At 36.7% G+C, this 27,535-nt stretch overlaps 1 protein-coding gene across 1 annotated transcript in view; it reads left to right on the forward strand.

The window, feature by feature from the left end:
* The window catches only part of Ptpn13 (protein tyrosine phosphatase, non-receptor type 13 (APO-1/CD95 (Fas)-associated phosphatase)), a 143,744-nt gene that overhangs the window by 42,672 nt on the left and 73,537 nt on the right, over positions 1–27,535 (forward strand). Inside the window, exons 7-15 of the mRNA XM_013029811.1 lie at positions 5,273–5,368; positions 5,945–6,038; positions 13,534–13,753; positions 17,004–17,078; positions 17,190–17,364; positions 19,943–20,096; positions 20,846–20,984; positions 21,737–21,889; positions 26,702–26,884. Of these exons, the coding sequence (XP_012885265.1) occupies positions 5,273–5,368; positions 5,945–6,038; positions 13,534–13,753; positions 17,004–17,078; positions 17,190–17,364; positions 19,943–20,096; positions 20,846–20,984; positions 21,737–21,889; positions 26,702–26,884 (1,289 nt within the window). The remainder of the gene's footprint in view (positions 1–5,272; positions 5,369–5,944; positions 6,039–13,533; positions 13,754–17,003; positions 17,079–17,189; positions 17,365–19,942; positions 20,097–20,845; positions 20,985–21,736; positions 21,890–26,701; positions 26,885–27,535) is intronic.

The raw sequence follows: 27,535 nt of genomic DNA on the forward strand, positions 1-27,535 counted from the left end.
TAGCTAGTATTAGAGGCATGAGCCACCAGCGCCTTGGCAATATGTGAAGTTTTTTGTTTTTTTTTGGGTCCGGTTGTGGGCCTGAACTCTGGGCCTGGGTGCTGTCCCTCAGCTCTTCAGCTCAAGGCTAGCACTCTACCACTTGAGCCACAGCGCTACTTCCGGCTTTTTTTTCCTGCTTATGTGGTGCTGAGGAATCGAACCCAGGGCCTCAGGCATGCAAGGCAAGAGCTCTACCACTGAGCCACCTTCCCAGTCCAGTATGTGAAGTTTTTACAAAACATTTTATTGTTCAGTTCAGATCTCCCTAAAACTTCTATCTGTCCCTAGAGTCTTGTATTGAAGATAAAGAAATGTCAAGCCTAAAGTGATTATTTAGTTCTTGTTGTTGCAGTTGGCTGAGGCCCACATTCTGCATGTTACTTGTCTGAGCTTGAATATGTGTCATTTATAAGCAGTGTTTTTAGATTACAGTTTGTGCAGCCTTGGATTTGTTTTATTGTGAAGATTGTAGGCTGAAGTAGCTTTATGAATGCCCAGAATCTTATGCAAATCTTCATAATCAGAATCTGGTGTTCTAAACATTTAAAGTATAGTGTTCCCAATCATATGCTACAATTAAGTACGTTTAAATTGCTGTGTGTTTTGTGGTGGTTGTAATTGTGACTCGTAGTTATCAAGAACTTATAACAAAACTAATCTACTGCAAAACTGCTTTTGGTATTACTGCGTAAGTAGAGATAGTATGATAGAGTCAGGGTAAATTTTCTACAGAGGATGAAGTTATAATTAAAAGATAATAAAATGTTTTGTCAGGTTTTTACATCTTATATTCTGGCAAAAGTATATTTTTAATTATGATAAAATAGCACAAGAAATTAAGGAATCTCTTCCATTTTCAGAGTAATGTATATGTTCTCTCAAAAAAAGTCTCTATAACTAAGCTGCTATCAAAATCTTAATTCTATTTTTTTTTCTTTTTTGGTCATGGGGCTTGAACTCTGGGCCTGGGTGCTGCCCCTCAGCTCTTCAGCTTAAGGCTAATGCTCTACCACTTGAGCCACAGAGCCACTTCTGGTTTTCTGGTGGTTTTTTTTTTGAGATCTCTCTCTCTCTCTCTCTCTCTCTCTCTCTCTCTCTCTCTCTCTCTCTCTCTTTCTCTCTCTCTCTCTTTTCTTTCTTTCTTTCTTTTTCCTGGTCATGGGGCCTGAACTCTGGGTCTGGGTGCCGTCCGTGAGCTTTTCAGCTCAAGGCTACTGCTCTACCACTTCAGCCACAGCACCACTTCCAGCTTTTTCTGCTTAATGTGGTGCTGAGAAATTGAACCCAGGACCTCATACATGCAAGGCAAGCACTCTACCACTGAGCCACCTTCCCAACCCCTCAATATTTCTGTTTAGTGACATATCTAGCTGGTTTTATCCTATTTGCTTTCTACACTCAGTATTTTTAATATTGTGATTTTTTCCTAAAACTTTACTTCTCTATCTGAAAACTAAGTACTCATGGAAAGCCAAAAAGAAGGAAATAATCTAATAAATAAGAGAAGTATGACTCTAAAAGGGGCCCTACTATATCAATCTGTACATTGAGTTTCATTTAGATACTTGCTGGTTGAAAAGAGAAATTTGCAAATCAACGAACTCAATATTGAGACTGTTTTTGTCACACAAAAGGCAAATAAATTTAACAATTGTGTGGTGAAAGTGCAAAACATTTCCACTAAAGATACAAGATTTTTTTTTTTTGGGTCCGGTCGTGGGACCTGAACTCTGGGCCTGGGTGCTGTCCCTCAGCTCTTCAGCTCAAGGCTAGCAGTCTACCACTTGAGCCACAGCGCCACTTCCGGCTTGCTTTTTTTTTCTGCTTATGTGGTGCTGAGGGCCTCACGCATGCAAGGCAAGCGCTCTACCACTGAGCTACCTTCCCAGCCCTAGATACAATATTTCAATGAAAGAGCCACATGTACATAATATTCTGTAAATATAGAAAAACATCTTTTTGGTTTAAAAAATAGTTTTATCACTTTCCAACTAAAATAATAATCACCAGGTTTTGTTGATACTGAAAATGGCTATATGAAGATTTATAATTCTATTTGTTTCTGTGTTTAGAAAGTTTTTGTAATAGTTGGGCTTTTATAAAATCACCACATGCTTGGGATTTGCATTAAAGCTAAAGTGCTAGGACAAACATTCAAAGATAGATTTTAAAAACGTTTGTTATATCTAGATACTTCAAAAGGAAGGCTATTCGTAATTTTAGTATGCTTCATTGAACATTAGACAAGACCTACCTGTCTTTTGTAGATTAGAACTGAGGACAAAACACTTTAACTAGTGCCAACTAGGCATCATTATAAATATAGGCTATCTCAGAGAAATGTTCCTGCCCAGATGACCTGTAAGCATGGAAAAATGTTCTGTTTCATTTATACTCATGCAAGATGTTCTTTGTAAAGGCATTTTATGATAATTATTGAAAACATTAAATTCATTATTTAATTTAGAAATAGAAAATTCATGTTTACAACTTTTTTCATAAAAATGAATAATAAATTATAGCTTAGAATTTTAATCTTATTGTAAACTTTTTGTAAGCATGTCTAAGAAGTAAATATTATGTGGAATTTTAATCTGGTTTTATCCTCTTGCCATTATGCAACACAAATGTGGCTTAAGAGCATTTTCAAAAATAGGCTCCACAATGTAAAAAGTTTACAAAGTAGATTTATGTTATTTCAATTAATAGAGATTCTTCTAGCCCTTACCTACTCGTGGAAGGAAAACATCTTACCACCCCTTAAAGACAAAACTAGTCATCTAGTTGGTGTACTAAGACTATCAAATCTCTACTAGTATAAAGCCATAAAGAATTATAAAGCAACACTTTCCTCCTCACAGGTCGGGTATTGGGAACCAAATTTACAAGGAAAGATAATTCATTATTAAAATTTAAAGAAGAATTATCAAAGTTGTGTTTATCTTACAGAAGGAAGACAAAGATTAAAAATAGTTTGTCTCATTTTTCTTCATTTTGAAGAAAAAGGAAATATATGCATATAAAACATAAGAACAATTACAGCAACACCAGCAAATGGAAATTCAGATTTAAGTTTGTGAACTTGTGCCCATTTTTCAGAAATAGTTATGAAACCAAAATTTTACTTATTGTTTAATATAGAGCATGAAGTTCTTATTGCAAAGCATAACTTCCAAAATGACCAAAAGTTGTCCACTCAGTTTATTGAACAAGCTTTATGGATCCCTGTGTTTCTTTGTACAATATTAAAACTATGTTGCCTCTTTAAATTTATGTCCTTCCTTGGCTTCATTTTTACTATTCCGTAAGTTGCAAATGGGGAGTTGTAATTTGATTTAGTGCCTTTGGCAAAGCCCAACAAAACATTAGTGTGAAAAATTAACAAATAAATAAAAAACCAAAAGAAAATATTACCATAAGGATTCAGTAATCATAAAGCAAAATATTTTGATGCCCCTTAAAAATAACAATTCTTCCTAAATAATCCCTTAACTGTGTGTACTGTACCATATTATTAAATAAAAAGTGGTAATAAATCAAACTGCTGTTTAAATTCTCCATGATGCTGTCAAATCACATTCACATTAAACCAGCGAATTTGAAGAGTTGTTTTATTTTGAGACTTCTCTGTAATAGAATGAAGTCAAATAAAGAGTAAATCACATAAAAAGTAAGTACTATAATTCCAACTCTAAAACTCCATTAGTTATTAAAGTATTGTAAAGTAAAGTATTCGTGTTCACTATACACAGAAGTGGACAAAGCAGTTTGCTGCAATGTGCTTTGTTTTCTAGGTAAACATTACCCTGTCTACCAGTCCATAGCCAGTCATCTACCCTTCTCTCCCCATTTATTTATAAGCATTCTCTCATCATAGCCTCTCAATTCTCCCAGCCTGGTTCCACAAGCCTGGTTCCCACAGTGCCATTTAACTTTCACTTATTCATTAACTTTTTTTTTTTTTACCATCTTTATTATACACCTTCCACCACAAATAATTATTGTGGGAAGTCTCAGTGCTCAAGTTTGCAGACTACTGAAAAAGAAAACCTCACCTGCTTGGATTATGTGCTACCATTAATGCCATGTCCCCTTCTTGGGTCTAGAAATTTCCCATAGGCTACTTTCCCCAGTGCCAAGAAAAAGCCACAATAAATTATTTTCAGTTCCACTAAAGTTAATGCATTTTAGCCTACATAAAGCTTTCTGGCCACATGAAAGATTTTATGTGGTTTTTACTGATCCTTGTCATATTCGTCACAACTGAAGTTTTACACCATCCTCAAGCTTCTAGCAAAACAGGATCCTAGGAAATGATTCACTTTTTATTAACAGGCAGTTTTCTGACACTAGTATTGAAATTTCTTCTATATTTTTACCTTTTTCCTCAACTATCGTTTCTTTTAAAAAGAAATGGTTTCTTTCTTCCTTAATCTAAGCCATCCCATAGGTGTTCTTCATTTTCTGTTTTCCTTAGCACAGTTTTCATCACTTCTCAGTACATCTCTTTGCAATTTCAAAAACAGACTTACTATCCAGTGCCTAGAATCAGATATAAACATTCCATTGTGCCAAAAAGACACCAATACTGTCTATGCTTTTAATTTCCTTTTTTTCAAACCCTTAAACTTCTTGAAAACAAAAATATTGCTTGTTTTCTCAACTTTTTATCTAGTCCTACTTTGAATTCTTCCTAATTTGGTTTCTGACCTGAGTGAGCAATGAAAAACCCTTGATGGTTTTCTTCATGTTATATCCTTTCTCTAATTGTGTTTTGTTTACTTGTTTTCTAATTTTAAAGTGTCTGGCATCATGTCCTTGGATTTCCAATTCCTAGTAACAACTAATGGATAATTATACATAGCATTCTTAAAACTGCCTTTTTATTTTTAACTTTCCTCTAAAAGCTTTAATGTGTTCATTTGTTTATTTCTCACATTATAATTTGGTGAGAGCGACACTATTATTATAAACTGCTTTAAGTTGAGGACGGGGGTAAATGAGTTACTGGTCCTCAGATACAAACACAGGCGGTCTGGCTACTCTGTTCTCTGCTCTTAACCAGTATATCAAATCATGTCAAAATGATACCTCCTTCTTTAAATAGTCTGGTGATTGGTAATTTTAAAGCATTGTGTAGAATGTTCCTGCCCCACCAGTTTACATGTGCCTTAAAAAATGTGGAACAGCTCATAAATTTACTTTTTAATTTTTTTTTAAATTACTTTAGAATCAGTTCGAAGATACAAACCTTACCACAGTGATATCTTCAGTACCTCCAGTGAAAGTCCGTCTATTATTTCTTCTGATTCAGATTTCAGACAAGGTGAGAGGGACCTGAAAACAAGCAACATGAGTTTAAGAAAGCAGATTTCCTTCCTCTTCTTTTTTTTTTTTTTTAAATCAGAAGTTGTCAGGTGCTGGGGTTATGGCTCAAGTTGTAGAATGCTTAGCTACCAAGTTTGAGGACCAGTGTTCAAAGTGTGGTACTATCAAAAGAAAAAACTAAGAAAGGTGGGCTGGGAAGGTGGCTCAGTGATAGAGTGCTTGCCTTGCATGCATGAGGCCCTGGGTTCAATTCCTCAGCACCACATAAACAGAAAAAGCTGGAAGTGGCCCTGTGGCTCAAGTGGTAGAGTGCTTGCCTGAAGCCGAAGAGCTGAGGGACAGCGCCCAAGCCCAGAGTTCAGGCCCCATGACAGGCAAAAAAGAACAAAAACCACTAAGAAAGGCAAAGAAAAAAATGTCAGAAATTAAACATTGCAAAATAGTTATTAATTTGGTTGTCTGGTTGTGATTTATACAGATTATATTTTATAATGTCTACTAAATGATTGAGTTTTGGATAGCGTTCCCTTCATATTTTTTCACCTGTGACATTATTCATTTTATTCACAATTAGTGAGAAGAAGTGAAGCTTCAAGGAGATTTGAATCCAGTAGTGGTCTCCCAGGGTTAGATGAAACCCCAAGTCAAGGACAATTGCAGAGACCAAGGTATGTCCAGTGAAAAGAGTAACCACAGATTTTACTAATAATGATACTTTACTAATAGTGATAGGTGTTCTTTTGTTTTGCTTTTTTAGAATCAAGTAGATTTTTGTTTATTTCCCTGTACTTCTCTCATTTTCTTTTTCTTTTCTCATGGTTTTGCTTCACTTTAAGTTCTCAGAAATTCATTCAAATAAATGGAACGACTATATAGTTAAAATCAAGATTGCTTCTGATTAATTGTATTTGTGCTTGCTTTAAAAAAAACTGTCTATGTGAATGCAAAATAACAGTCAAGATAGTAAAGATAGAACATTAAAAAAGTTTATGAGATGACAGCAGACTTTCATTTCTGAAAAAATAATACTTGTTTTGAAAGGTTGAAACAAATTCCATTACTAGTTTTCAGTGAGAATTTATTTGTTTAATGAATCATGAGTAGATTTCTACTAAGTAATCTATTATGTAAAAAGTTAATTATTCTCTATCTGGCTTAAAGGAAGTTGTCTGATGTGTTTTTGAAGCCTGATACAGACTATTTAGACCACATTTTCGTTTGGAACACTTGACAGATTTCTTAAGATATTAGTGTTGTTTGTGCTAGACTGAGGATGTTGCTATTATAGTTGAGTATTCATTTGCCATGGTTCAGCTGAATATGTGAAGTCAGAAATCTACATATTGATGTGTACCACTGTCATGTGAACACATACCCTTTACCAGGAATACTATTGTTAATGCTTAATTTATAATATGATATTATAATATGATATTTAAGATTAAATTTGTAGTATGATATTAGAGATTCAAGGTAAAATTTCAAAGTATGGAAATCCTAAAGTTGATTTTTCAGTTTGTTTGTTCAAGTGCCACCAAATATAAGAGAATTACTTAGAAATTATCAAAAATTGCCTCTTAGCAAATTAATTCTACTAGACACTTATAAAATATTGGTAAACCAAGTAACCTTAGCTATGTGAATAAAACAATTTACCCATAGTTTCAAGTTTAAGTGATTAAATCCATTGCATTAAAACTGTTAATTAATGTTCTAATTTTGACTAAACTTACTTTACTTTGGTTTCTATGCATTTAAAATAGTCTATAACATTCTATAATGTTTTATTTCCTTTGAGGACACCTCCAATAAGCATTTGTTTACAGCCGGGCAATAGTCGCTTATGCCTGAAATCCTTCCTAGTCAGGAGGCTGAGATCTGTGGATTACAGTTGGAAGCTAGCCTGGGCAGGAGAGTCCTTAATACTCTTAACTCCACCAAAAAGCCAAAAGTTTAACTGTATCTCAGGTGATAGAGCAGTAGCAGTAGCAGTAGCCTAAAAAATAAGTCTCAAGGACAGCGCCGAGATACTGAGTTCAAACCTCAGAACCAGCACACACAAAAAAAAGTAAATCAAATTATTTACCTAAAGCTGTGTTTTATGCATATTACAATTGTCTTGTGATGAAAGCCCATTATGATAGTTTTGAATAAAGAGGTTGAAGCAAAGATCTCCATTTGATATTAATGGGTTTTTTAAAAATATTTTTTAAATTTTCTTTAGGTAATTGGACAAAGGAGTTGCCGTTCAACAGAGCAGTTTCTGAATACAGTGCTGATGTTAATGTTTTAATAAAGAAAAAGCATTTGGGGATAAAGGGCAAGAAGATGTTAATACTGAGTTTCACTATTTCAATGTAGAGGAAGAATTTCTTTTACAATTTACTCCTCTATATATCTGAGCCACCTTCCCAGCCCCCCCTTTTTAAATTTTTTTATTTCAGCTTTCATAGTAAAGAAATAAGTTGCCAAGATTTGAAAGGTATTAATTTTGACTGTTTTTTACATCTTATTAAAGGAAACATTAATATTTAGGCTACCTTAGACTATAAAATCTATTTTAAATATAGGGTTTTCAGCCAAGAAACACCATAATTCAAACCTATAATTCTCATGAGGCTGAGATTTGAGGATTGCAGTTTGAAGCCAGCCTGGGCAGGAAAGTTCAAAAACCCAGAAGTAGAGCTCTTTGTCTTAATGATTTTTGCCTTAAACAGAATAGCTAAGGGACAGTGAGTTCAAGCCCAGTACCAGAACAAAAATATAAACAAAAATAAAAAATAGTTGTGGCAGTACTGAGGTTTGAACTTTGAGCCTTGAATTTAGGAGGTATTCTACCGCTGTACTACACCTTCAATTCTATTTTCTACATACAGAAAAATACACATTAACTAAAAGATTGTCTAAATTACTCATGCAAGTACAAAATTTCCTGAATGTAGGCAATGATATCCTGGTGATATCCTTAACACGCTAGCATACAATCAGGAGCTTCTGTTTTGTTGTTTAGGTCACATATTTGGGAGATCTATAAACAGTACTGTATTCATAAATGTTGCATGCTTCTTTATTAAAAAAAATTCCATTCCCTCTAGCTAGAATGAAATGGCACAACAAATCCAGACAGTGTTATTAATTTCTGTAAGAGATTAGGGAGCATTAACAGGAAATTGTGAGTCAGATTCAGCAGAATATGTAATTTCTTACCAAAAAGAATATTCAAAACTATTTCCAAGGCTGGGAAGGTGGCTTAGTGTAGAGTGTTTGTCCAGCACACATGAAGCCCTGGGTTTGATTCCTCAGTACCACAGACACAGAAAAAGCAGGAAGTGGAGCTGTGGCTCAAGTGGTAGAGTGCTAGCCTTAGTAAAAGAAGCTCAGGGACAGTGCCCAGGCCCAGAACTGGCAATAAATAAATAAATAAATAAATTCCAAGAGCATTTCTAAGCTTTATACCCAGCATTTTCCTACTGTTTCTGATCCTATCTGCTTGTTGAGGTGACCATTTCTTTTATAACTCCAAATAACCCGGTAATTCATTTTTCAGTAATGCAGACTTTCTGGATTCATTGGCTTATTTGGGGGGGTTTTCCTCTCAAAAATTTCAGTCCTAAAGAAACTTTAATCAGAAACTGTGTTAGAATAGATTAGTTTGCTACCTGTGAGTAATTCTGATTGAAAATAATATGAACAGAAAGGCTAAGCCATTTGATGAAAATATCACATGTGAATTAAAATGTATGAAATGAAGTTTTTTTGTTTGTTTGTTTTGTCTTGTCAGTCATGGGGCCTGAACTCTGGACTTGGGCACTGTCCCTCAGCTCTTCAATTCAAGGCTAGCACTCTACCACTTGAACCCTAGAACCACTTCCAGTTTTCTGAGTGGTTTATTGGAGATAAGACTCTTTCCTGCCTGAGCTGGCTTTGAACCGCTGTCCTCAGATCTCAGCCTCCTGAGTAGCTAGGATTACAGGCATGAGCCACTGGCCCCCGGCTGATGAAGACCTTATAATAATAAGATCCTTTATCTCCAAGTGAGGATTTGCCACTGATTGAATAATATATTTAGTTATCAGAAGACAAGGGGGAAACCAATGCAACAGTGATAGACACAAGAGACTATGTTGGAATTATCTCTAAACTTGGGGCATACGGGGGAAAGTAGGAGAAATGTACTTATTACTTTACTTATGTAACTGTAACCCCTCTGTATATCACCTTAACAATAAAAAAAGAAAAAAAATATATTCAGTCATTCATTCCCAGAAAATTATTGAGCATCCACTACCACATTTATGATATGGAGGACTTATGATACTAGAGACAGTATTGTGACTAACACATAAAAACTTAAAGTGATTTGCTAGAAATGAGAGATAGATAATAAACCATAAAAAATGAATAACGAATGCACTGTTGTATAGTAGTAGTGCTTTGAAGAAAAATTAAGTAGGCTAATAAGATAGCAAATCCTACTTTAGGTAATCATCAGCAAAAGTTTCTCAAGAGGTGAATGAAAAGAAAACTGATTGAAGTAAGGGAGATTTGGGAAGGAAAACTTGGATGTAAAAAGTAGAACACTTACCTTGCTTTGTCTTTCCATTAGCAAATCAAATGGAAAGCTATCAGTTGAGACTAGGAGGAAGAAGATCTTTAATAGAGTTAGAGCTAGAAACATGGCTCAGCAATAGAGTGTTTATTTAGCAAGCATGAGGCCCTGAGTTCAAATCCCAGTACTTCAAAGAAAGGGAAAAGAGAAAAGAAAGAAGAAAGGGGTCACCAGGCCGTTACTGTTGGCCCAGTGAGATTAGGCTGGCTGGTTCTGCAATTTTCTGATCCCTGAAGTTGTGTGTAAAAGATCGGTTTATTAAAACAAGGAACATGGACCATTGCGCAAGGGAAATAGCCAGAAGGAAAATGGTAGTAATTGAAGTTACTGATGGAGTTAATGGAGTATCTGAAGAAAGCAGAGGAAGCTAGAAAAAATAAGATTATGCAGAGAATGAGAGGAATAGGATAGCTTAGAGGGGACACTGGTGTTGTTAATTGCTAACATGACTGTGGGAGGAGGTTGCAGGCTAAATGTGTTGGGAGATGCCTCAATCTTATGTGACACCACACAATGATAACATTGAAATTTAAAAAAAAATTTTAATAAGATTTTTTTATTGTGAAAATACTGTATAGAGGGGTTACAATTACATAAGCAAGGTAATAAGTACATTTCTTATCAAGCATTGTTGCCTCCTCCTTTGTTTTTCCCCTACCATCTCTGCCCTCCCATCTCCATGACTACAGCCCCTCCCCCCAAAGTTGTAAAGTTCTTTTTTCAACATAGCACTTTTTTACATCTCATTGTTACAATGGGTCAGCCTGTATCCCTTTTTAAGCAATTTGTTTTTTTCCCTTCCCCTCCCCAAATTATACCAACATCAAATACAGTGAAAACAGGGGTTATACCATGGGGGAGGGACATACAAAGCAACAAAACAATCACCTTATAAATATGTTAGAAACAATATCAAGAAAGAAAAACCACTTATGTCCTTACCTTGGGGTTCATTTTGCCTAACATCATCTTTTTTTTTTGGGCAGTCATGGGGCTTGAACTCTGGGCCTGAGCGCTGTCCCTCAGCTCTTCAGCTCAAGGCTAGCGTGCTACCACTTGAGCCACTGTGCCACTTCTGGTTTTCTGGTGGTTTATTGGAGATAAGAATTTCATGGATTTTCTTGCTTGGGCTGGCTTTGAACCACAGTCCTCAGATCTCAGCCTCCTATGTAGCTAGGATTACAAGCGTGAGCCACTGGCGCCCGGCTTACATCATCTTATCTGACCTTTTCAATTTGTCTCAGACATATACTAGTTATTCCCAATAAGGAAAACCATGAGACCTATGTTTCTTTGGGCCTGGCTTACTTACTTAATATAATTTTATCTAAGTCTTTCCATTTCCTAACAAATGGGGCAATGTTATTCTTTCTGATGGAGGCATAGCATTCCATTGTATATATGTATACACCACATTTTCTTGATCCATTCATCTACCGAGGGGCATCTGGGGTTCCATATCTTAGCTATGGTAAATAATGCTACAGTAAACATAGTTGTGCTGGTAGCTTTAGTGTGGTCTTGTTTGTGATCATTTGGGTGAATGCCCAAAAGTGGGGTTTTTGGGTCATAGTGGAGCTCTATGTGGAGTCTTTTGAGGAACCCCCCTACTGCTTTCCAAAGTGGTTGAACAACTTTACACTCCTACCAACAATGCAGTAGGATTCCCTTCTGTTCACATTCCCTCCAGCATCTGTTGTTATTAGATTTCTTGATCATAGCCAATCTAACTGGGGTGAGGTGTTATCTCAGTGTTGTTTTGATTTGCATTTCTTTTATGGCTAGAGAGGTTGAGTATTTCTTCATGTGTCTATTGGCCATCCTTTCCTCTTCAGAGAAGTTTCTCTGTAAGTCTTTAGCCCACTTATTTATTGGGCAGTTGTTTCTTTGAGGATTTGTTGTTGGGGGATTTAATTTTTTGAGTTCCAAGTACATTTTAGATATGAGAACTTTGTCCATTGTATGGCTATTGAAGATCTTCTCCCAATCTGTGGGCTTTCTATTGATCTTGCTAGCTATGTCCTTTACCATGCTGAAGCTCCGCAACTTCACGCAATCCCATTTGCCCAACTGTTCTTTGATTTGTTGTGTTTCTGGGTCTCTTATTAAGAAAATTTCGGCCTATGCCAAGGAGACATAGGATTTCACCTATTCCGTCCTGTAATGTTTGCAGGGTGTCTGCTTTGACTGTGAGGTCTTTGATCCATTTGAAGTTGATTCTGGTACAGGGTGATATATAAGGATCTAGCTTTAATTTTCTACAAGTGGTTAACCAATTTTGCCAGCACCGTTTTTGGTCTGTCAGGGGGCTTGAATTCTGGGTCTGGGGGCTGTCCCTGAGCTCTTCAGCCCAGGTTGAGTGCTCTACCACTTGCACCACAGCACCACTTTTTTTTTTTCCTGATGGTTAATTGGAGATAAGAATCTTATGGACTTTCCTGTCCAAGCTGGCGTTGAACTGTGATCCTCAGATCTCAGCCTCCTGAGTAGCTAGGATTACAGGCACAAGCCACTGGCACCTAGCTGCATTTAAATCTTTAGTTAATAAAGTGATCAGTGGGCTGGGAATGTGGCTTAGTGATAGAGTGCTTGCCTAGCATGCATGAAGCCCTGGGTTCCATTCCTCAATAACATGTGAACAGAATAAGCTGAGAGTGGTACATATGAACAGAAAAAGCTGGAAGTGGCACTGTGGTTCAAGTGGTAGAGTGCTAGCCTTTAGCATAGAGAGGCTCAGGGACAGCACCCAGGACCTGAGTTCAAGGCCCAGGACTGGCAATAATAATAATAATAATAAAGTGATCTATAGGACAATGGATGTTAGGATTTCCTCAAACATACTTGAGGAGAATGGAAAAGGGTCAACAGTTGAGCAGAAACTGAAATAAGAATTAATCTCTTTCTATCTCCAGGGATTTACTGGTCTAGGCCTATAAGAATAAAACAGCCAGCTGGGCACCAGTGGCTCACGCCTGTAATCCTAGCTTCTCATGAGGCTGAGATCTGAGATTCCCAATTTGAAGCCCCATTGTGAAACTTCCCTGCCAATTAAACACCAGAAAACTGGAAGTGGTGTTGTGGCTCAAAGTGGCATAGCACTAACCTTGAGCAAAAAAACTCAAGGACAATGACTAGGCCCTGAGTTCAGGCCCCACAACTGACAAAAGCAACAGTAACAACAATAAAAAATAGTCAAGAATAAAACGGCCATTTCTGGAAGAACCACAGGGGAAAATAGTCTTCAGAACATGCTGAAAATGTTCAGAGAAGAGGTAGAAGATACAGGATAGCATTACAGCAACACATAAAAGTACAAAATGAATACAGCTATGTTCTAGGATGTTACTACCCACAGAAGATTTCTGACACCAAGCATACATGCTTCATCACATCAATGATCAATTCTTCAAATCTCCTGGACGCTTGCTAAGGGTCCTTCTATTTAATTCAGCAACAGTAAATGCCGCCAGCATACAGACTGTTCAAATTCTGTTTACCTTACTTAACATGGAGTTTTCATCCCAATCCTTACCTTTCTCTTTTATATATTACAGACAATATGAAACACCACTTGAGGGCAGCTTAATCAATCAGGAGATCATGCTAAAACGACAAGAAGAAGAGATGATTCAGTTGCAGGCCAGAATGGCTCTTCGACAGTCTCGGTTGAGCCTGTGTCCAGGAGACACAATCAAAGCTTCTATGCTTGATATCACAAGGGATCCATTAAGAGAAATTGCCCTAGAAACAGCCATGACACAGAGAAAACTGAGGGTGAGTCAATTCTCAGATTACTACATCTAAACTTGCTTTCAGAGAAATGGTACCCAGAGTACTTGAGAAATTGCTGTATGTATTCTACAGTTGCCTGTGGATGGAATTGAAATTTTAGTTTCCATTGAGATTAAATCTCTTGTTGATCGATATTAAAAAGAAATATTTAGCTTTTTCATTATTTTACCTTTTGTTAATTATTTCTTTTATTTTATTTTTTGAGCTTAGGCTTAGGGCCTGAGTGTTGTCCCTGAGCTTTCTTGCTCAAGGCTGGCACTCTACCACGTAAGCCATAGCTCCTCTTCCTACTTATTGGAAGTTCATTAGAGTCACACACTTTCCTTTCTGGGCTGTAAGCCCAGCTACTGAGGAAGCTGAGTCAAGAGAATCATCTAAGAATTCAAGGCAGCTTGAGCACTAATACAAAACCTCATCTAAAAAGAAAAAAATCATAGTAATTTTAAGCCGGATATAGTGGTGCCTGCCTGTAATCTCAGCTATTTAGGAGGTAAAGACAGAAGTATTGGGAGTTCAAGGCCAAGCCTGCACAAAAGTAACAAGATCCTGTCTCAAGTAAAGTATAATCAAGGGGTGGGGGCATGCCTCAAGTGGTAGAGCCATTGCCTAGCCAGCATGAATCTCTGGGCTCAATCTATCACTGAAGGGAAAAAAATAAAGAAAAAAATTTAAATTTGTTATTTTTACATAGTTATACAAAGGGGGTGCCATATAACGAAACAGTTTATGAATACAATGCATGCATCTTGATCATTGTCACTCCCTTCAACATTCTCACTCCCCTTCCCCCCTTAATTTTTTAATTTTTTTTTCTTAATTTTGTGGTCCATACAGTGAACTCTTGACTCATTCTGTCCTGCTTCCTCCCTTCATTATTCTACCCCTCTTCCCTTGGCCTCAACTCACCTCTTGCATGTACCCATTTCCTGATGTTGACTTTGGTGAGGGAATGAACAAAGCATGCTTTGTTTCTCTGATTCTGGCTTACTTCACATAATTTTTTCCAAGTCTTTCCATTTCCTGGTGTATTATTATTCTTTCTAATAGATGAGTAAAATTCTGTTGTGTATATATACTACATGAAAAAATGTATTTAAAATGCATGCCTGAACCCTAATATTAAGAAATTGGCTGAACATGGGGGATCATACCGTAATCCCAACTATTTAGGAGTTAGTCATCTGAAGACTACCTCAGGCAAAAGTTGGTGAGACCCTATTTCAAACAACAAACGACATGGTGGTGTGCATCTGTGATCCAGCTTCATGGAAGATCTTACAAGGAGCGAGGCTCACAACCTGATCCAGTCTAAGCAAAAGGCAAAATCCGGTTAAAAATTCCTGAAGTAAGAAGTATTGTGGGCATGACTGACGTGCTAGAATGACTGCCTAACAAGCACACGCCCTGAGGGGTGGGGGGCAAGAATAAAGAAACTTATTATTCCATAAATTGAGAAAGGATGAAATACAATTCAGGGTTAGTTCAGAAACTGAAGAATGTTATCAAGCACATTCCATCTTTCTACCATTCTTGGAATTTAAGCAATAATTATCTTTATAGTTAAAAGATGACCACATTTCCTTCAAATGCCATATCCTCTCATTACAGTATCCAAAGACTTTAAAGAACAAGTTAGTCGTTTTTCTTATAGAAGGATATATATGTGTGTATATATACACACACATACACATACACACACACACATATACACTGTATATAAATTCTGTTGGAATTTTCGTAAAGCATATGGCAAAATATATTTTATATACGTAAGTTCAAAAATGAACATGGATGGGGCTGGGAAGGTGGCTGGGAAGGTAGAGTGCTTGCCTTGCATGCATGAGGCCCTGGGTTTGATTCCTCAGTACCACGTACTCAGAAAAAACCAGAAGGGGCACTATGGCTCCAGTGGTAGAGTGCTTACCTTGAGCAAAAGAAGCTCAAGAACAGTGCCCAGGCCTTGAGGCAAGTCCCAGGAAAACAACAACTTTGTACCAGTTTTTGCTGCAGTGATCATACTTCCTTCACAACATTCTCACTTACTCTGTATTTTATCATCCTTTTCTAATCATCTACCAATTTCACAGGTGAGGCAGGATCTCATTTGTTTGTTACTTTAAAAATAATTCTTGGGCTGGGAAGGTGGCTCAATGGTAGAGTGCTTGTCTTCCATGTATAAGGCCCTGGGTTTGATTCCTCAGCATCACATAAGCAGAAAAAAAAAAAAAGCCAGAAATGGCGCTGTGGCTCAAGTGGTAGAGTGCTAGCCCTATGCTGAAGAGCTGAGGGACAGCGCCCAGACACAGAGTTCAGGCCCCACGACCGGACCTAAAAATAATAAATAAATAAATAAATAAAAATAAAATGAAAATAATTCTTCCAAAGCAAAATAAGGGGGCTGGGAAAGTGGCTTAGCGGTAGAGTGCTTTACTTGCATGTACAAAGCCCTGGGTTCAATTCCTCAGTACCACATACACAGAAAAAGCTGGAAGTGTCAATGTGGCTCAAGTGGTTAAAAAACAAAACAAAACAAACAAAAAGATGAGTGGGTGCTAGTGGCTCACACCTATAATCCTAGCTACTCAGGAGGCTGAAATCTGTGGATGGGAGTTCAAAGACAGTCCAGGTGAAAAAGTCCCTGGGAGACTCTTATGTCCAGTTAACCACTCAAAAACCAGAAGTGGTACTGTGGCTCAAGTGGTAGAGTGCTAGCCTTGAGCACAGAGAAGTTCAGGGGGCAGCACCTAAGCCCTGAGTTCAAGCCTCAGGACCAGCAGGAAAAAAAAAAGATGAAGGAAAATTTTTGATAAAACATTGCTCAAGGCATATTCTGTCTCTATTCTTAGCATATTTTAATGTACTTCTTCATTGCAAGTTTTACATACTATTTTACTTCAATTATTCTAATGCAGTAGCTTTATATACAACTCATTGTTCCATAATTTTCCTTATAGGGAAAAAGTGAACAGTAAAACACATTTATATTAATTGCATAAAGGTTTCATTATAATATTTCTGGACATGTTTACAATGTATCCCATTCAAATTTATCCACTCTGCCATTTTCCCTGATCCCCCTCTCTCCCCTAAGACAATTTCAACAGATTTCACTGTTTTTTTCAAACATGTAAAAAATATTTGGACCATACTCACCTTCCTTTACTCTCTCCTTGCTCTCTCATTCCTTCTACCAAATGGTAACAACAATTTATTCTATTTATGTGATTTGCAGAATTTCTTTGGCCCAGAGTTTGTGAAAATGACTATTGAACCATTTATATCTTTGGATTTGCCTCCATCTATTCTCGTAAGTAGTAGTAAAACTCCCTTAAAAATAAGTTTAGTAATTTTGTTTTAAAAAACTCATTTAAATGTAATGCTTATTTTCCTAAATGCTATTAACTTTTTCCAATTGTAGACCAAGAAAGGGAAGAATGAGGATAACCGGAGAAAAGTAAATGTAATGCTTCTGAGTGGACAGCGATTGGAACTGACTTGTGATACCAAAACGATATGTAAAGATGTGTTTGATATGGTCGTGGCCCATATTGGCTTAGTGGAGCATCATTTGTTTGCTTTAGCTATCCTCAAAGGTACTAAGATATTTTAAATTCAGTAGACAGAAGGGAACTTGGCAACAAGCTGACTTGCCATACCTAATAGTAGGCATAATAGTATGCCCAACTTTGCTTTGGGGAGTATTAGCTTAATGAGGAAGTCAGCATTGCCTAATAGAAGTGAGTTAAGAACTTCTCCCAATTTCACTCATTGTTTTTATTTTTTGATTTTTAAAATTGTTAATATAAAGGTGATATACAGAGGACTCATTGTTTTAATTACTGTGTGCTCATTAGGCATCTTCTGTATCTGACCATGTATTTTTCTTTGGCTGTCTTTGTATAAATAGCCTTTGTTTTATTTTTGGTTTTGCATTTTGAGATAAGATCTTACCATATTGCCCACGCTACTCTCAGATGCTGGTCTCACACGGTCCTTCTGCCTCAACCTCCCAAGTAGCTGGCACCACAGGTATATGCCACTGGCTAAAAATAAACTAGATTTTAATTATGACATTTTATATATATACATTTTATATATATACATATATACACACATATGTTTATATATAAATACAGTATATATCTATGTGCATATATATTAAACCGAAATGTAATATATATGATACACATTTCATTCTAACATGAAGCTAAATGTAAAGCACAACCCTATTTCTGAATTTTTCACAACTTCTTTAACTTATTATCCTAATTTCATATAATTTCTTTTAAAATGTTATTAGTTGATTTCTAAATAGTAGTAATGTTAAGTCTATTTTAATCATTTCATTCACTGAATTCTGTGACATATACAATCCTAACAGTCTCAGAGTACTGCTTCTGTACAAACATTCTGTTTATCAGATTAAGTTGTGTGGCTATAAGCAGCTTGGAAGAACTGATCTTTCTTTAATAAATCACTATATTTATGAATATAAATATTTCTCAATATTTCAGATTTCTCAAAATGTAATTTAGGAAGCTCAGGCAATTAGAATACTGTAAAGGACAATCAAAGGGTTGAATGATCCTAACATTTTACCACATGATGAAAAAAATCCCTTTTTCATAAAATAAATAGTTCTTTCAGCATATTTTGTTCAATATGTATGCCTTAAAAATGAATACTGGTGCAACAATGAGATGTACAAGACGTTATGTCAAAAAACGAACTTTACAACTTTGGCTGGGGGGGGAGGGGGATAAGGGTGTTGGGGGATGAAAGGGTGGCGCGGGGTAGGGTGAGATGGGAAGGGATGGGGAAACAGAGGAGGAGGCAACAATGCTTGATGAGAACTGTACTCATTATCTTGCCCATGTAATTGTAACTTCTCTGTACAGTATTTTCACAATTAAGAAAAAAATAAAGACTACTGGCTGGGTGCCAGTGACTCTTGCCTGTAATCGAGCTACTCAGGGAGACTGAAGATAGTGGTTCTAAGCTAACCCAGGGCAGATAAATCTAGGAAACTCTTATCTTCAATGTCTTCAATAAACTACAGAAAAAAAACAGAGTGGAACTGTGATTTAAGTGCTAGCCTTGAACCCAAAATAAAAAAGCTCAGGAATAGCACACAGGCCCTGAGTTCAATGTCGGACCAGTACTAAAAAAGAATACTGAATTTTTTGAAGTTATTCAATAAATATGCATTAAGTACCTATCAGTGTTCTTTTACCTAACTTCATTTTTAGAGAAATCAAGCAATTCTATCTGCATAATCAGTCAAAATATCTATTTTAATTTGCCTATGTTCTTTAATCATGTAGTAAAAATCATATTAAGTCATGATTTTTTTCTGGACTTTACATGGTAGCCAGGTGCCAGTGGCTCATACCTGTAATCCTAGCTACTCAGAAGGCTGAGATCTGAGGATCCTGGTTCAAAGCCAGCCTGGGCAGGAAAATCCATGAAAATCTTACCTCTAGAAAACTACTCAGAAAAAGCCAGAGGTGGTGCTGTGGCCAGGATAAAGCACTTTCCCTGAGTACAAAGAGGCTCAGGGACAACACTCAGGCCCTGAGCTCAAGCCCCAGGACTGGCTACAATTTAAAAAAATGCAAAAATCTAGTATTTGTTGAAGCAATGCCACATACTATTTGTATTCTCAAGTACTTTCTTATCCACTGTATCACTTGGTCTTTATAACAACTTTATAAAATAGAAATTGGCATTATCCTGATCTTATACACAGGAAAACTGATGTCCAGAGAGACAATATAATTTATTCAGTGACCTATATTACACATATATACTAAATGACTAAATTATGTATATATTAAATGATGTCACCAATAGCTGAATCTAGGCTGTTTATCTGTTCAGCCCTATTTTTTTTTGTTATCTTTAAATTTAACACAAAGTTTTCAACAAATCAGTTTATGATTACAATACATCTTGGTCATTGTTACCCTTTCCATCATTCTCCCCAATCTTTCCCAAACAGAATCCCTGTTTTGAAAAGATTGAACTAATGTTGACTCCATTCTTTTCAGTCCTAGAACTCTCATTTTTCATCATTGTTTTGCATTATTCTTCTTGACACTATTGGACAGAAAGATGAAGTCAAGAGGAAGTAATTGGTTTTATCTGAATGTTTTTCTCATTCTGTTTTAGAAAATGAGTATTTTTTTGTTGATCCTGACTTAAAATTGACCAAAGTAGCTCCAGAGGGATGGAAAGAAGAACCAAAGAAAAAGAACAAAGCCACTGTTAACTTTACTTTGTTTTTCCGAATTAAATTTTTCATGGACGATGTTAGTCTAATACAGTGAGTACATATGGTTTCTCTTTTGCTTTTTTTCAGCCCTCACTCTTAGGAGTTTAGTGTACTGATACTGAATTATTTGATTCTTTATGGTAAGAGAAATGCAGTTATCCATCCTTATCCATTATTTTATTTTCCTACCTTCCCAGACGATATTCAGAGAAAAATTCCAGAAACAATATGTTTTTAATTGTATGCAGCATCTTTTCATCCTGCTTCATCTTTCTCAAGCCTGAATCATCCCTTTCTCCTGTATCACTGAGTTGTATATACTACCAACTCCAGTCACTTACTAGCCATCTTAGTTATCCATCACCTGCCAGGTGTATTAAAGTATCCTGTATTTTAATAGTGGCCCCAAAGCATTCAAGAGTAGTGATGCTGACAATTCTGATATGCCAAAGAGAAGCTGTAAAGTACTTCTTTAAAGTGAAATGACAATATTTCTTATTGTAAGGGAAGAAAAAGATCGTATGATTGATTGTTAAAATTCATGATGAATTATCATAGCTCATCTCTTACTATACCTAAATTACAAGTTAAACTATCACAGGTATGTATGTCAAAAAAAAAACAAAACAAAAAATAGAGAGTCTGGCACAATCCTTGTCTTCAGGCTTCTACTAGGGCTCTTAAGTGTTATTCTTACAGAAAAGAGGTCCCCTCTTTTTTCAGAGTTTCTTTGAACAGAGTTTCTTGAATTAAGTTGCTATGCCTATAGTATAACAAAAGATGTTTGTATATTTTTTCAGACATAATCTAACCTGTCATCAGTATTACCTTCAGCTACGGAAAGACATTTTGGAGGAGAAGATGCACTGTGATGATGAGACTTCCTTATTGCTGGCATCCTTAGCTCTCCAGGCTGAGTATGGGGATTATCAGCCAGAGGTGGGATTTTCTGTTTTCCTCTAAAAAGTCTTTCCTATTGGTGGTCTTATCCTTGGCATAATTAAAGAGGAAAGCTGTTTATGTGGTACTGAAGAATTGAACCCAGAGCTTCATGCATTCTAATCAAGCACTCTACCACTAAGCCACATTCCTAGCCCAAGATCTAAAGATTTTTAAAGTTGGCTGAATGTCTCAAAATGACCATGTTTTCCCACTACATTCATTGACTATGTATGTTTGTAGGTGAGATTTAATTTTCTATTTAAAATTATCTTGTTTTTCACTTTAGAGATATCTAGCATCAACTCCTCCTCCCATGTTTTAACTAAACATAGGTCTATAGCCAAATGTCAGAGACGTTTTGTGCCTTCTACACATGATAATTTGGGAATTTAGCAAAGTTCAAAGTATGGTAAATTCTCTGTATTAAAACCCTGGTGTTCTTAAATGAACTCATTCTGTGAGTGACTAATGGGCTAGAGACTGCACTACCTGCACTGAACCGTTACAGTATCATCTTTAGAGTGACGCTCTTGAATGCCATGCTCTGAAGCTTGCCAGTCAGCTTTACTCATTCCTCCTCATTGAAGAAAATGACTGACGCATTTCCTCTAAAACTCATTCCTTAGAAAGAGAAGTAGAATTGGAAATATTTCATCTTTTGACTGGAGCAAGTAATTTAAGATAGGAGGAAGAGGGTTCACTCCAATAAAGGCAAATAGACCTACTTACAGAAACAATGTTCTTTCTAGATTCATGGTGTGTCTTACTTTCGACTAGAGCATTATTTGCCTGCCAGAGTGATGGAGAAACTTGACTTATCTTATATTAAAGAAGAGTTGCCCAAATTGCACAATACCTATGCTGGAGCTTCTGAAAAAGAGACAGAGTTAGAATTTTTAAAGGTAAGCATGCAAGACTATAAATGTAAACCTTGTAAATTGTTCAAAATAGGAAAATTGAAGCGCACACATCTAAAAGGTCATGAGCCAATTGATACTTTACATCATTTTTATCTCCTATTTCTGAGTGCAACTATGGTTTGTTTTTTTTTTCCCCCTTTTGTAAACAATGGAACTGAGGCTCAGCCAGCACCTGGAGTTCTCCCAAGGTCAGCAGCTACTCTGTTGGACAGTAACACTCTTTGAACCTATATCCGTCTGGCTATGGATTCCATGCTTTTATCTTATTTCATACTGTTAAAATTAAGATTCAAATCCAGGCACTGGTGGTTACTCAGGAGACTGATATTTGAAGATTATGGTTCAAAGCCAGCCTGGACAGGAAAGTCCATGATACTCTTACCTACAAATAACCAGAAAACTGGAAGTGGCTCAAAGTGGCAGAATGCTAGCCTTGAAAGAAAGAGCTCAGAGACAGTGCCCAGGGCCTAAGTTCAAGTCCCACACTGAAAAAGGAAAAAAAAAAATCAAGGTTCATTATAACAAAGAAACAATTTAACTTGGTGATGAGCTGGATTTGAAAGGGCAGTTCATTCTTATTCTAGAGTTATTTAATTTTGTGTTTTTTTCTCAAAAGGCTAAAATCCAGTAAATTCTCTTAAATTAAGTCTTTTAAACGATTTCCATGTAATTCACATAGGGATAGAAGATTAAAAAAAGAAAGCTTTCAAAATATTCTCCTTGAATTTCAGCTCACTCACTAATTGATACTGTAGGGATTTGGGTTTCCTAGTCCTACAAAAATCTGTGAGGGAGCCAGGCGTCAGTGGCTCATGTCTATAATCCTAGTTACTCAGGAGGCTGAGATCTGAGGATCACAGTTCAAAGCCAGCCCTGGCAGGAAAAGTCTCTGAGACTTTTATCTGCAATAAACTACTCAGAAAAGCCAGAAGTGGTGCTGTAGCTCAAGTGGTAGAGTGCTAGCCTTGAGCACAGAGAAGCTCAAGGACAGAGCCCAGGCCCTGAGGTCATGCCCCCGGATTGCCCCCTCCTTTCCTCCCCAAAAAACAGAAAACTGTGAAGGGCCTTCATTTACAGACTTATGTTGTCTTTAAAAAAGGATTCTTAACATTATCTTATCTATGTTTCTTTGGCCTGGCTTGCTTCACTTAATATAATTTTTTCCAAGTCTTTCCATTTCCTAACAAATGGGGCAATGTCACGCTTTCTGATGGAGTCATAGAGTTCCATTGTATATATGTACCACATTTTCTTGATCTGTTCATCTACTGAGGGGCATCTGGGTTGGTTGCATATCTTAGCTATGGTAAATAATGCTGCAGTAAACATAGTTGTGCTGATAGCTTTAGTATGGTCTTGTTTGTGATCATTTGGGTGAATACCCAAAAGTGGGATTGCTGGGTCATAGTGGAGCTCTATGTGGAGTCTTTTGAGGAACCTCCATACTGCTTTCCAAAGTGGTTGAACAAGTTTACACTCCCACTAACAATGCAGTAAGGTTCTCTTCTGTCCACATCCTTTCCAGCATCTGTTGTTGTATTAAGGAAAGTAAGCCAGGCCCAAAGTAACATGGGTCCCATAGTTTCCCTTATTTGCAATATCTAGTATATGTCTGGGACAAGCAGAAAAGGTCAAAAGCTATGTACATATGACCAGATAAGATGATGTTAAGCGAAATGAACTCCAAGATACGGACACATGGTTTTTTCTTGCTTGCTATTATTTCGAATATATCATGTGATTTTTTTGTTTGTTTCTTTGTAAGTTCCTCCCCCACGGTATAACCCCTGTTTTCACTGTATTTGATGTTGGTATAATTTGGGGAGGGGAAGGGAAAAAACAAAGGAGGAGGCAACAATGCTTGATAAGAAACATACTCATTATCTTGCTCATGTGACTGTAACCCCTCTGTACAGTACTTTTTTTTTTTGGTCAGTTGTGGTACTTGAACTCTGGGCTTGGGTGCTGTCCCTGTGCTCTTCAGCTCCAGGCAAGCGCTCTACCGCTTGAGCCACAGCGCCACTTCCAGATTTTTAGTGGTTTTATTGGAGATAAGAGTCTCACAGACTTTCCTTCTCTGGCTGGCTTTGAACCGCTATCCTCAGATTTCAGCCTCCTGAGTAGTTAGGATTGATTACAGGTGTAAGCCACTGATACCGGGCTTCTTTCTATAACTAGCATGGTTGTTATTCATTACCTTACCCTATAATTCCTTCACAATTTCTAATACTTTTTTCTCTTCAGCATCTTTCTATTTTTTGGTACTATTTTTGGTAGTTCATTGGAGATAAGAGTCTCATGGACTTTCCTGACAGGCTGGCTTCAAACCTCGATCCTCAGCTCTTAGCCTCCTGAGTAGGTTGAATTATAGGTGTGAGTTACTCGTGCCTGTCTTCTGACTTTTTGTTTCATTTTGATTTTTTAGTTTGTTGGGTTTTTGTTTTGTTTTGTTTTTGCTTTTGTTTGTTTTGTGCTGGTCCTGGGGCTTGAACTCAGGGCCCAGGGTCTGTCCTGGAACTTTTTTTTTGCCCAAGGCCAGTGGCCTTCCACTTGAGCTACAGTTCCATTTCTGAATTTTTGGTGCTAATTGGAGATAATTGTTTGGAGGACTTTCTTGCCCAGGCTGGTTTTGAACCACAGCCTTCAGATTTCAACCTCCTAAGCAGCTAGGATTACAAACATGAGCCATTGGCACCCAGCTCTGTTATTTAAAATGTCTGAATTTAGAGTTCTGCAAAGTGTTAAATTACCTTTAAGACATTTCTATCTTTTTGCCAGTCAACTTTATTGAGGTATAATTTATATAAAATAAAATTTATAGCCGGTGCTGGTGGCTCACGCCTGTAATCCTAGCTACTCAGGAGGCTGAGATCTGAGGATCGCGGTTCAAAGCCAGCCCGGGCAGGAGAGATCGTGAGACTCCTATCTCCAATAAATCACCAGAAAACCGGGAGTGGCACTGTAGCTCAAGTGGTAGAGCGCTCGCCTTGAGCTGAAGAGCTGAGGGACAGCGCCCAGGCCCAGAGTTCAAGACCCACGGCCGACCAAAAAATAAAAAAATAAATAATATTTATCACTTTTTAAGTGTTCAGTAACTTTTGAAAAATATATCCAGTTGGGAAACAACTCTGTAACCATGAAAAAGAACAAGGTTTAATAAACTATGGCTTACCTATTCAGTAAGTAAAATTTTATTAGAAGTTGGCCATACCAATTTGCTTGCATATTGTCACTATATTACAGGGGTGAGCCACTGGCATCTGGTTAGTTCTCTTTTAATAGGATCATACATTTATGCTCTGCTTGCTTAGGACTGTGATCCATTTGTTTATAATTTTCCACATACTAGGCTGACATGCACATACCACCATGCCAAGTTTTTATTGGTTGACTTTGAGTCTTGCAAACTTTTGCCCAGACTGACCTTGAACAATCCCTACCTCTTCCACCTAAGATTATTGGAGTGAGCTACCATGCCCAACCTATCATCATTATCATCATCATCATCATCATCATCATCGTGGTCATCGTCATCAGTAGTAATAGTATTGAGTAATTTTCCTTTTACAGATTTACAATTTGTGTGTTCTTCCACTAATTGATAGATATAAAGCTGCTATAAATATTCTACTACTACATATTTTTGTTAGAACATTGTTTTTATTTCTCTTGAGAAAATATCTACCAAAGGAATTGGCAAGGCTTTCGGTAGATGTATGTTTAACTTTTTCAGAAACAGCTAAACTTTCCCAAGTGGTTATAAAATTTTAGTCCTCCATTAGAAATGTATGGTAGTTCCTATTGTTCCACATCCTCAACAACACTTGATATTTTCAGTCTTTTTCACTTTCGCCCTTGAAATAGGTGAGTAGTGATATATCATTAATTTCATTTTGTATTTCCCTAATTACTATTTTATACTGAACTTTTTTTTGCAAGTTTTTTTATATGACACTCATATCTTTGTTCATGTTTCTAACCTTTTGCCCATTTTATTTCTGTCTGGTTATATGCCTACTTATTTCCAAGAAATACAAGTTCTACATACATACTGAGAACAGACTAAGATCTGAGGATCGAGGTTTGAAGCCAGCCTGTCAGGAAAGTCTTAGTCTGTGTTTGAGTATTTTAATACTGAGTCTTTTTTTCCCTGGGACTGGGGCTTGAAATCTGGGCCTGATTGCTGTCCCTGAGCTCCTTTATTGCCCAAGGCTGGTGCTCTATCACTTGAGCCACACCACCACTTTCCACTTTTGCTATGATTAATTGGTGATAAGAGTCTCATGGCCTTTCCTGCCTGATCTGGCTTTAAACATCAATCCAGATCTCAGCCTCTTGAGTAGTTAGGATTATAGGTATGAGCCACCAGCACCCAGTTTAACATTGACTCTTGATGAACAATGTTAGTAAAGTATTTGTTCTTGTTTCTTTCTTTGTCATGCTGGGAATTAAATCCTGTGAGATTTTAATTTATAATTTTTTCTTCTATGATTCATGTTGTTGTTCATGTCCCACCTAAGAAATATTTACCTAACCAAAAGGTTAAAATGATTTAGTTTCATACACTTAACTCCTGTATTTTGGTCTGTGGTCTGTTTTGGATTATTTTTTATGTATCAGGTGAAATTAACATTGAAATCTACCTTTTGGCATATGGATCCAAAATATTTCAGCAGTATTTGTTGAAAAAGCTATTGTTTCCCCCATTAAATTAGATCAGTAAAACTTCTGTAATGTTGCCATAGTTTGTCAAAATTGACTGAATGATGTGGTACTATTCCACTATTCCAACAGGTCTGCCAAAGGCTGACAGAGTATGGAGTTCATTTTCACCGTGTACACCCTGAGAAAAAGTCACAAACAGGAATTCTACTTGGAGTCTGTTCTAAAGGTGTCCTTGTGTTTGAAGTTCACAATGGAGTTCGTACATTGGTCCTTCGCTTTCCATGGAGAGAAACAAAGAAGATTTCTTTTTCTGTATGTTCATTTTAACCTTTATTTGCATCATATTTTCAAAGAAGTATTGTCAGTTTCCAAGTAACATATCAGTGTATTAATTTAACATATTAACTTACTTCCCGTAAGTCAAGTTTAGATCCTACCATTGTCTTAATATTATTTTAACTCTCCCTTTTTAGTTGTAGAAAGTATTATTGAGATTTTGGTTTGGGTTTTCTCAGCAGGTGAGTATTCAGAGTGAATCATACATTACTAGCTGGTTTTATGCTCAATGAACTTTAGTTAAATTAAAACCAAGTTGAATATTCTGTTACAAAGTCAAAACATGTTCTTTGGTGGTAACTTTTCACGTGGAGAAATTCTTCAAATAGTTTCAAGATAGATAATTATCTTAATCCCCATAAACCTTATCTAGCTCAAGAATAGTTTCCTCATAACAACTATTATGAGAATCTGAGAAGTTCAGAGATTTCCCAGAGTTTATATATTAGTTCCATCACTTTCTGCAGTTTTATGCTTTAGTGATTGTAAGAAAGTCATATTAACAGCATATTTTTATTTTGGACATGAAGTATTTGAACATTAAAGTGCTACTATTGGCAAATCACAAATGGGAATCAAAAATACATTTATTCTAAGCACCAGTGACTTATGCCTATAAGCCTAGCT

This window comes from Dipodomys ordii, unplaced genomic scaffold (genome assembly GCF_000151885.1).
Source record: "Dipodomys ordii isolate 6190 unplaced genomic scaffold, Dord_2.0 Scaffold123, whole genome shotgun sequence".
Taxonomy (NCBI): Eukaryota; Metazoa; Chordata; class Mammalia; order Rodentia; family Heteromyidae; genus Dipodomys; species Dipodomys ordii.